Source organism: Alosa pseudoharengus, unplaced genomic scaffold (assembly GCF_046254945.1).
Source record: "Alosa pseudoharengus isolate Yale_2024_CS ecotype anadromous, Long Island Sound unplaced genomic scaffold, YU_APseudo_1.1 YU_APseudo_1.1_scf_17, whole genome shotgun sequence".
In the NCBI taxonomy this organism is placed as follows: domain Eukaryota; kingdom Metazoa; phylum Chordata; class Actinopteri; order Clupeiformes; family Clupeidae; genus Alosa; species Alosa pseudoharengus.
In genome coordinates, this window is record NW_027468640.1 from 3,332,788 (window position 1) to 3,342,787 (window position 10,000).

General features: G+C 43.4%; 1 protein-coding gene across 2 annotated transcripts in view; it reads left to right on the forward strand.

Moving 5' to 3' along the window:
- il13ra1 (interleukin 13 receptor, alpha 1) overlaps positions 1-10,000 on the forward strand; it is a 43,783-nt gene that overhangs the window by 8,848 nt on the left and 24,935 nt on the right. For both annotated transcript variants that reach the window (XM_076288469.1, XM_076288470.1), the window contains exons 3-6: positions 4,389-4,539; positions 6,217-6,313; positions 9,098-9,285; positions 9,614-9,759. In XM_076288469.1, the coding sequence (XP_076144584.1) occupies positions 4,389-4,539; positions 6,217-6,313; positions 9,098-9,285; positions 9,614-9,759 (582 nt within the window). The remainder of the gene's footprint in view (positions 1-4,388; positions 4,540-6,216; positions 6,314-9,097; positions 9,286-9,613; positions 9,760-10,000) is intronic.

A 10,000-nucleotide genomic window follows, 5' to 3' on the forward strand; every position in this document is an offset into this window, starting at 1 on the left:
TCAGGAAAAATGACAAAATGGGAGTTTACAAAACACTATGCAAATGAGATTTATCTACTGAAACGGGAACTCCACGGAGTTTGTTTTGTAGGCTACTTATCCTCAACTAGCGCGAATGCAGAGCTACTCCAACACACAAGCCACGGACAACAACAAAACTACACTCAACTGAGTGTCAGAGGTGGAAAAAGTACGAAAATATTGTACTCAAGTAAAAGTACCAATACTGAAATATTACTCAAGTACAAGTTAAAATACCGATCTGAAAATGTACTCAAGTAAAAGTAAAAAGTAGTTCATTTAAAATGTACTTTAAGTAAAAGTTACTTAGTTACTATTTTTTTTTTGGGGGGGGGGGGGGTACCAGAACAACCAGTTTTACCAGAGACTTTCTAATGAGGAGATACAGCACTCAAAAAATCCTCCATTGTAATGCATGGGGTTAGTTTGTAACGCAGTTGTCTACACATATCACAACTCTTCCGCGGCAAAACGTCGGCATGTGAATACATTGAGCCAATCATGTGGTGTGTTGTGAATACATTGATCCAATCATGTGGTGTGCTGTGAAGACATCGTGCCAATCATCTGTTGTGATCTCGCCGCTGGAGCAAGATTGGTGTCGTGAAGCCTTACGCACACACATTTCTGCCGAAATAGATGCCCGATAAGTGCCCAAAAAGCGTTGCAATATGGCCGCCAAGTGGAGGTACTTGCCCTAAAAGGACTTTGGTCCTAGCTCGAGTTGCTGCAGCCAGCAGCTAAGGCAGCCATGTTCATGCTCCCAGTGTGTAGCGCTGTAGCTGCAGCAACTCGAGCTAGGTAAAACCGATTGTTTCAGTTTTGTTCATACCGACAGTACTCGGTGACATTGAGAAATGTCAAAAATGTGAAAAAAATGAGTTCTCCTTTAAGTTTGAGCAGTAGTTGATTTTCAAAGTTACTTGCACTCATCCTTGGTCAATTTGCAGTGAACAGTAATCCAGCACAACTGAAAAGCCCCTCACAGGCAGCTGAGGCAGGCAGGCCAATATTGAGTTGCAGAGAGTTTTTTTTATATTTGGAAACGAGCAGAAGGTTCAGCAGATTAAAGGGTGTCGAACTGGGGGGGGGGGAGTGGGAAGTATAGGGCCCCAATGGAGGAGAGGGCCCTTGAAAAGTGGAATACGGGGGGCACAACATTTTCACCAGACATTAGTAATATCTCAGGTAATCCACACATAAAAAATCCAAACAACTCCATAAGTAGAGTCATGTGTAATGACACAAATATAAGGCTATCGCAATTAAAATAATAACCATATGGTAGTAGGCAGACAATCTGTTTTGTTTTGCGAGCAAATACATTTAGCAAATAGTTAAATGGAATAAAGCTCCTTAAAAAATAGCACGGTGGTCTGATGTGAATGACAGCTAGCTGAGCCAATAAGACCAGGCTAGGTGCAGAGAATAAATCCCCATGGTAACTTATGTGCCATCTCTTTTGTGAAACCAAGTCAAGGCTAAATTCATCCAGGATAACCTAAAAATCCCAGCTTAATCCCTTATATAGGTTTTGTGAAATACCCCTCAGGTGAGCTACAGTTTAAACTCAACTGATATACATACATAGTCCAGGTGAGCTACAGTTTAAACTCAACTGACACAGAAAACTGTGTCAGGCCATCTACAGACCAGTTGGTGTACGGTCACTAAATCTACACACACTTCACTGCGGGCGGTCATAATAACACACAGACTACATAATTAGACTGATTTGGTGAAGAAATATCACTATTCTCTTTGCTATGATGTTCATATAAAAAAAAGTATTACTTCACTAGCAATTAACTTTAAGATTCTCCTAATTTGTATATTGTATCTGCAATATCACATTAAAAAGCCTACCAAGTACTTTTGTCTAGAAGCAAGCAGGTTTAGTGAGTGCAAATAGAGTTTGGGGGCAGCCGTGGCCTACTGGTTGGCGCTTTGGACTTGTAACCGGAGGGTTGCCGGTTCGAACCCCGACCAGTAGGCACGGCTGAAGTGCCCTTGAGCAAGGCACCTAACCCCTCACTGCTCCCCGAGCGCCGCTGTTGTTCCAGGCAGCTCACTGCGCCGGGATTAGTGTGTGCTTCACCTTACTGTGTGTTCACTGTGTGCTGAGTGTGTTTCACTAATTCACGGATTGGGATAAATGCAGAGACCAAATTTCCCTCACGGGATCAAAAGAGTATATATACTTATACTTACTTAGCTGAAGGAAGTTGAGCTTCCTCCAGGCCTCTGTCTCCTCTAGGCAGGTGTTCAGTGTGGATGATGGCAGGGGAGCAGAAGTGGTAGAGCTGTGTGTCATCAGCATAACAATGGAATGATACGGCATACCATGTCTGCTAATGACATTGCCAAGGGGGAGCATGTAGATGGAGAAGAGGGTTGGGCCCAGCACAGAGCCCTGAGGGACACCGCAGGAGACGTTGTGGGTGTGTGACTTGGCTTTGCCCAGGGTGACGTGCTCGGTTCTGCCAGTCAGGTATGAGGTGAACCAGTCGTGAGCGTTTTCTGAGAGTCCAATGGTGTATTGCAGGCGGTGTAGAAGGATGTTGTGGTCTACTGTATCAAAAGCAGCTGTGAGGTCCAGGAGGATGAGTAGTGATGGGGAGCCAGTATCTGCTGCTATCAGGAGGTCGTTGGTGACCCTGTCCAGGGCTGTTTCTGGGCTATGACCAGGGCGGAAACCTGATTGCTGTGTGCATCGGGGTGGCAGTGCCAGATGACGTTCCGTGGAGAAGGAGTAACATAATCCTTTATTAGAGCATTTAAGTATGTGGGAGCAGACCCAACAGCCACTTTGTAGGCATGCATTACTGACTTGAACTTTATCAGGTCATCCTCATGGTAAATAAAATGACTATGCTAAACCCATAGAGAAATCTGAAATATTACCACTGTATCACAGAAACTACAATCCTTTTGAAAATGTTCAGCATTCTTTGTCCACCATTCATGATTCCTTTGACACTATTGATGACACACATTGCTGACTCCGAACTGTTAGTCGAGTGTGCTAGCAATTGAGCTAAAACCCCAAGGTGCTAGCTCTCTCAGTAGCACCACCCTTAAAGGTACTCTAAGCAATGTTGGCTAATGTCACTTCTGTTGACGTTTAAACAAAGCAGAAAGCTAGCTCGCTACTCCCTCCCTCTCCCTCCCGTGCAATTGAAACTCTCCTAAACGCAGATCTCGCCAGTGATTGGCAGCCATGATTAAAAGAGGGAGGAAATCCACCAAACCACTGTCAGTGCCAAGGCATACCCACATAGATCAAGAACAGTGAAGCACGGTGGTGGACATGTGGAGGTGTGGGGCTGCTTTCTGCCTCTGGACCTGGACAACTCCAGATCATCCAGGAAACCATGAATTCTCAGGCCTATCAACACATTCTTGATCTGAACCTTATGTCAGTCAGGGAGATGAAGCTAGGGAGGAAATAGATTTTACAACAGGACAATGACCCTATAAGCATTCAAGCAAAATGACCAAGGAATGGCCTAGTGCCGTAGCTTTACCGGAGTTAACAAGTGGATTCAGCACGGCCTACTGCCATAGCTCTACCAGAGTTGCAGAGTTACAGGGTTCTTAAAAGAAACTTATCACCCGGAGAGAAGAAATACTCTTTTCTGATTGGCTGGTGGGGTGGCTATTAATTCTGAATAACAGGACACCGTTCCATATCAATGCTTATGAATGGTAACTATAACAACCATAGTAGGACGACGGTTGCAGCGCTCTAAAATCTTTGGTTGCAGGCTTCCCAACAATGGAATCAACTGTAAACAAGCTAAACTGTCCATGCTAAAGTTGTACAACAAGCTGAACTAGTGAGCTTCTTTTTAAACAGAACCGCGTGTTTCCTTTGCTTTACAGTGGCAACCGGGTGATAAGCGGGATAACGGCCTTCGAGCTGTGTCCAGTTATACGGAATTAATGGACTCGGGCGGAGGCAAAAAAAGTTTTTTGCCCCTCGCCCTCGTCCATTAATTCCGTATAACAGGACACCTCGGTGGCCGTTATCCCTTACATATTTTACTGGCACATTGTTCTATGAAACGGGGAGGATCTTGTGTTCTGTTACCCCAGTCTATGTTATGTTGGCTCACTCTTGTGTTCTGTTACCCCAGTCTTCTGTTCTGTTACCCCAGTCTTGTGTTATGTTACCCCAGCCTTGTGTTCTGTTGTGTTCTGTTACCCCAGCCTTGTGTTCTGTTACCCCAGTCTTATGTTCTGTTACCCCAGTCTTGTGTTCTGTTGTGTCCTGTTACCCCAGTCTTGTGTTCTGTTACCCCAGTCTTGTGTTCTGTTACCCCGGTCTTGTAAAACCCTGAATGCTGACATGCAGTTTTCCTCAGCTGTCTCGACGAACCAGAAATACCAACTACACGCTCCCGTGTATGTCCCAGGAGGAGGACGTCACCTTCACCATCACCACTTATCCGGTCGACTGCCCCGGTCATCGCTCCAAAAGCAAGCCCGTCTCACTGCAGGTCCAGAGTTCAGCAGGTAACACAACCACACAAATACACGTACGTGGACACACATGCTTCATCACTGAGATATTGGCCTGTTTCTGGTGTAGTTTTGCTTCATCACTGAGATATTGGCCTGTTTCTGGTGTAGTTTTGCTTCATCACTGAGATATTGGCCTGTTTCTGGTGTAGTTTTGATAGTAAGCTGGACTGCAGAAGTATTGCTTGCAGACTATACTTCATTCGCCGCCTCACCCTCATCATTGTAGCCTACTGAAAAACAAAATGTTCCCTCACGGCTTCTGACCGCTGGTATCGCTTCAGTGGGCTTCTCTGTGTTCTAGGCGCTAAGCTCATGTTGGAACAGTCAGTCAGCTGTGTTTAGTTTTGTTAACTCTCTTCTCGACCTCCTGTTTGCATGCCGTGTGCTGATAGGCTCAGAGGGGCTCGGTGCATGTTCAACACCAAATCAGAAAAGGTTGGAACATTGTGTAAAATGCAAATAAAAACAGATAGTGATTCTCGTAAACCTATATTTAGTTGCAAAAGGGACATAGAAAACATATCAAATGTTGAAAAGGAAAATGTTGACTATTTCATGAAAAATACAAGTTCATTTTGAATTTGATGCCAGAAACATGTTTAAAAAAACGTTGGGACAGGGGAATGTTTACCACTGTGCTGCTCCACCTCTTAACAACATCCTGTAAATGTTTAGGAAACGCTGAGGAGCTCAGTTGCTAGAGTTTTGAGAACGAATAGAGGATTGCAGTTTCTCAACAGTATGGGGTATTCTTAATCATGTTTTTCATTCCATGACGCACCTAATTTGACAGGTCTGGATTACTCTTCCTCTATAGAGAAATACTATTTAGATATTGTTCCTCGAAAAAGACATTGCCTGGATGGCGGTATATGTTGCTCAAAACCTCAATGCATCATTCAGAATTGATTGTGCCTTGCCAGATGTGCAAGATGGCCATACTGTAGGCACTAAAGCACCTCCACACTGTCATAGATGTTTGGTTTTGAACTGAGCACTAAAACAAGTTGGAAAGTTGGATAGGCCGCCCCTCCTTAGCCCAGAGAAGTCCATGATTTCCAGGAATAATGGCAAATGTTGGTTTATGGAGCCACAGGACCTTTGTCCACTTCAGCTCAGTCCATGCTAAAGCAGCTCAGGCAGATAAGACGTGCTATATCTGGATCACCTCTGAATGCAATTTCTTCCTTTGCAGGATAAAGTACACTAGATTGTAAAAATGAAAAATGTTCCTTTTGTTTTCTTTTCTCAAACTTAACATATATTTTCCATGAAATAGTTAATTTCAACATTTGATATGTTGTCTGCATCCTTTTTACAGCCAAATATGAGTTTACGAGACTTGCAGATTATCACATTGTGTTTTTATTTGCATTTTACACAATGTCTCAACTTTTTCTGATTTGGGGATTGGATTTGGATTTTGCAATAAGCATGATGATAGATGACAGACGTATTACGGAAGTTCACGTCTGCATATCAAAATGCAGGGGGCATTCTGTACAGTGTGGCATCCCTAATGCATGCACACACACACACACACACACACACACACACACACACACACATATCTACTCCCTACACACACACACACATACACACACACACACACACAGAACACATACTCGTGTCTCTTTTCTGATGGTGTGTTTTCTTGCCTGCATGCAGAGGTGAAGGACTTCAGGCTTGTGTACTACACCCATCAGACAGTCAACTGGACCTGGCACCCCTTGGACAACGTCACAAACCTCCAGAGCTACTACTGGTACTTCTGCACCCACCTCCTCCTCCACCTCCTCCTCCACCTCCTCCTCCTCCTCCACCACCTCCTCCACCTCCACCTCCTCCTCCTCCACCTCCTCCTCCACCTCCTCCTCCTCCTCCGTGTGTCTGTGTGTCTGTGTCTGTCTGTCTGTCTGTCTGTCTGTCTGTGTGCTTGTCAGTGGAAGTCTAGATGCCAGACATTGTCTTGTGTTTGTACTGTACCATGTTTACTTGAATAGAATGTAAACAGACAGCTGGCAGGGCTCTAGACCACATTATTGCATTGGTTGCACTGGTGTGCATAACTTATTTTATTTACATGCACCCACATTATTGCACTGGTGCACCTAACTTATTTTATTTACATGCACCCACATTATTGCACTGGTTGCACTGGTGCGCATAACTTATTTTATTTACATGCACCCACCGTATTGCACTGGTTGCACTGGTGCGCAGAACTTATTTTATTTACATGCACCCACATTATTCCACTGGTTGCACTGGTGCGCATAACTTATTTTATTTACATGCACATTTGTCATCACACCGCATTTAACGCCACAATTTCAAGGTCCCCTTTCTATCGCTCTCCATTGGGGATGTAACGGTGTGAAAATGTAACCTCACGGTTATAGTGATCAAAATTATCACGGTTTTTGGTATTATCACGGTATTTTTAAAAGTGAGTTCAATATGTTCAGAAAGCACTGATAGGCCTACACAAGCTGAAATAGTTTCAAACAGTGTCCCGGTCACTTTTTCCTTGATCTTGTTTAATTGGCTATGCGCTTACCCTACCATTACTTGAAGTTTGCTATTTCTGTTATTTGGATCCAATGAGTGAGACCAAAGTAAGTGTTTGAAATAAAACTTTAGACTACTGTATTCTCCTGATAACGTGAGTGGAATGGATTTCATGTGGACGCGAACATAAAAAGACGCAGAGTGGCTAAATGATACAGTGCACGTTTTGCGGTGAAAATGTTCCGCCTTTTAAAATCAGGTGTAACCTTATCCGAATCGCAGTTAAAACCATCAATTAGACAACAGAATCAGTAGGGTACCAGTTTTGTTTAATTGTACCAGGCCTACTGTATGTCAAAAGCAGGCTCGGATGAAGCTGGGAAGGATTAAACACGGTTTCCACACCACGGTAATCATCCGTGATAATCATGATATTTGAAAAGAAAACAGTAATTGTTATCGTCAACATTTTTATCACGGTTTACCATTATACCGGTTATCTTTACATCTCTACTCTCCATATACATTCTGTGTCTGAGCTGTTGTCAGAGCATGGACCAGGAAAGACAGTACTGATTAGATTTGATTTAAATGTGTATCTATCCATCTATCTATCTATCTGGGGCCCCCACCACCTTGACACCATCAGTAATATTGAATACTCTGTGATCATTCACATCAGTGGCGATCCTAGTCTCTGCTTGACCCTCCACACACACATGGAACATGATTGCTTGTCATATTTTTATTTCATATATTAAATTCAAACTTTATATATTTTGTAATAGTTTATAGTATTTTATGACCTGCATAATTACTTATAGCTAAAATATTCAGTAATAATTTCTCTGATTTTGGTGATGGACATGACGTGCGAGCAGACGGGATAGGTACCTGGAAGGAACTCTCAAGATGTAAAGGTTTGCCAATCGGTTGTGTAGCTTATTTCAGAAATGTCATGACACCCAACAGTAGGCCTGAATTTACTAAATTAGAGAGAAATCAACTAAACATTAGCTTACTATTATTTGTTGCCGTGCGGCCACAATGTCACTTAAACTAGCAGCCATGTCTCGCTACTTATCATATGACAGCTGCAGGTTAAAAGCTGTGTGTGTGTGTGTGTGTGTGAGGATAAAAGACACACAGGCTACCGACTGTCATTCTTAAAAGTATATTGATACTAATAAAATAAGGTATTGTGACGTTTGTGAACTTATGCCGATGGCATAAGTTCAATTCAAAAAAGGAAAGTGTCGTGGCACAATCAAAACGTGGTGAAAATAACATAACTATTGCGTATAAAGTTCTGAGTGTGCCACGGAATCTTCCTTTCGTTGAACTGCAGCATGTTTAAACGTTTGGTTTTAGAACTGCAGCATGTTTAAACGTTTGGTGATCGGACTGCAGCATGTTTAAACGTTTGGTGTTAGGACTGCAACATGTTTAAACGTTTGGTGTTAGGACTGCTACATGTTTAAACGTTTGGTGTTAGGACTGCAACATGTTTAAACGCAACTTGTTTAAACGTTTGGTGTTAGGACTGCAGCATGTTTAAACATTTGGTGTTAGGACTGCCTCACATGTTTAAACGTTTGGTGTTAGGACTGCAGCATGTTTAAACATTTGGTGTTAGGACTGCCTCACATGTTTAAACGTTTGGTGTTAGGACTGCAGCATGTTTAAACATTTGGTGATGGGACTGCAGCATGTTTAAACGTTTGGTGATGGGACTGCAGCATGTTTAAACGTTTGGTGTTAGGACTGCAGCATGTTTAAACGTTGTAATGATAAGGGTTGTTGAAATAGACATATCAGCCTCACATGTTTAAACGTTTGGTGTTAGGACTGCCTCACATGTTTAAACGTTTGGTGTTAGGACTGCAGCATGTTTAAAAGTTCGGTGATGGGACTGCAGCATGTTTAAACGTTTGGTGTTAGGACTGCAGCATGTTTAAACGTTGTAATGATAAGGGTTGTTGAAATGGACATATCACAACGGTTAAATAAACTGCCCCCCCCCCCCCCCTGTTGTCAGGTCTTCTGATCATCCGCAGTGGGAGGTGGAGCGGTGTCCACAGGGCATATTCAGAGGCTTGCAGCTGATTGGCTGCCACGTGAACAGCACCAAACTGAACTCCACGATGTACGTGTTCATCCTGGTCAACGGAACCCGGGGCAACGACATCATCAACAGCACCTTCAAGAGGGTGCTGAAAGACTGCTGTATGGAGATACTTTTTATAGAACACACACACACACACACACACACACATTACACGTAACACACACACACGCACACACACACACACACATTACATGTAACACACACAGACACACACACATTACACGTACCACACACACACACACATTACACGTACCACACACACACACATACAGACACCAAAACCTTAAAGAGGGTGCTGAAAGACTACTGTATGGGCAGAAAAAAATATTTCCGTAACTGTCTTCCATGTCTCTCTTTATCCCTCTCCCTCTGTCTCTCTATCCCTCTCTCCCTCCTCATCCCCCTTTCTTCTCTCCTCCTCTCCAGTCAAGCCCCCCCCTCCTGAGGTGTCCTTCAGACTGGAGGGAACCAATCAGCTGGAGCTCAGCTTTACCAAGCCGGACTTCCCAGCCATCAAGGATACCTGCTTCGACTACGAGCTCGACTACACAGAGTGTGGAAAGCAAAAGGGGGTGAGTGTGTTTGTCTGAGCCACACACACACACACACACACACACACACACACACACACACACACACACACACACACACACACACACACACACACACACTAGGGATGTCACGATTAGAGATTATGGTGGTACAATTATAGTCTGAACAATAATCACCACATTCTATAGAGGTGAAATGTTATTTATTGCTGCCTTTTAAACACAATAAGGGCGCTTTCACACCTGGCTATTTGAATCGGAA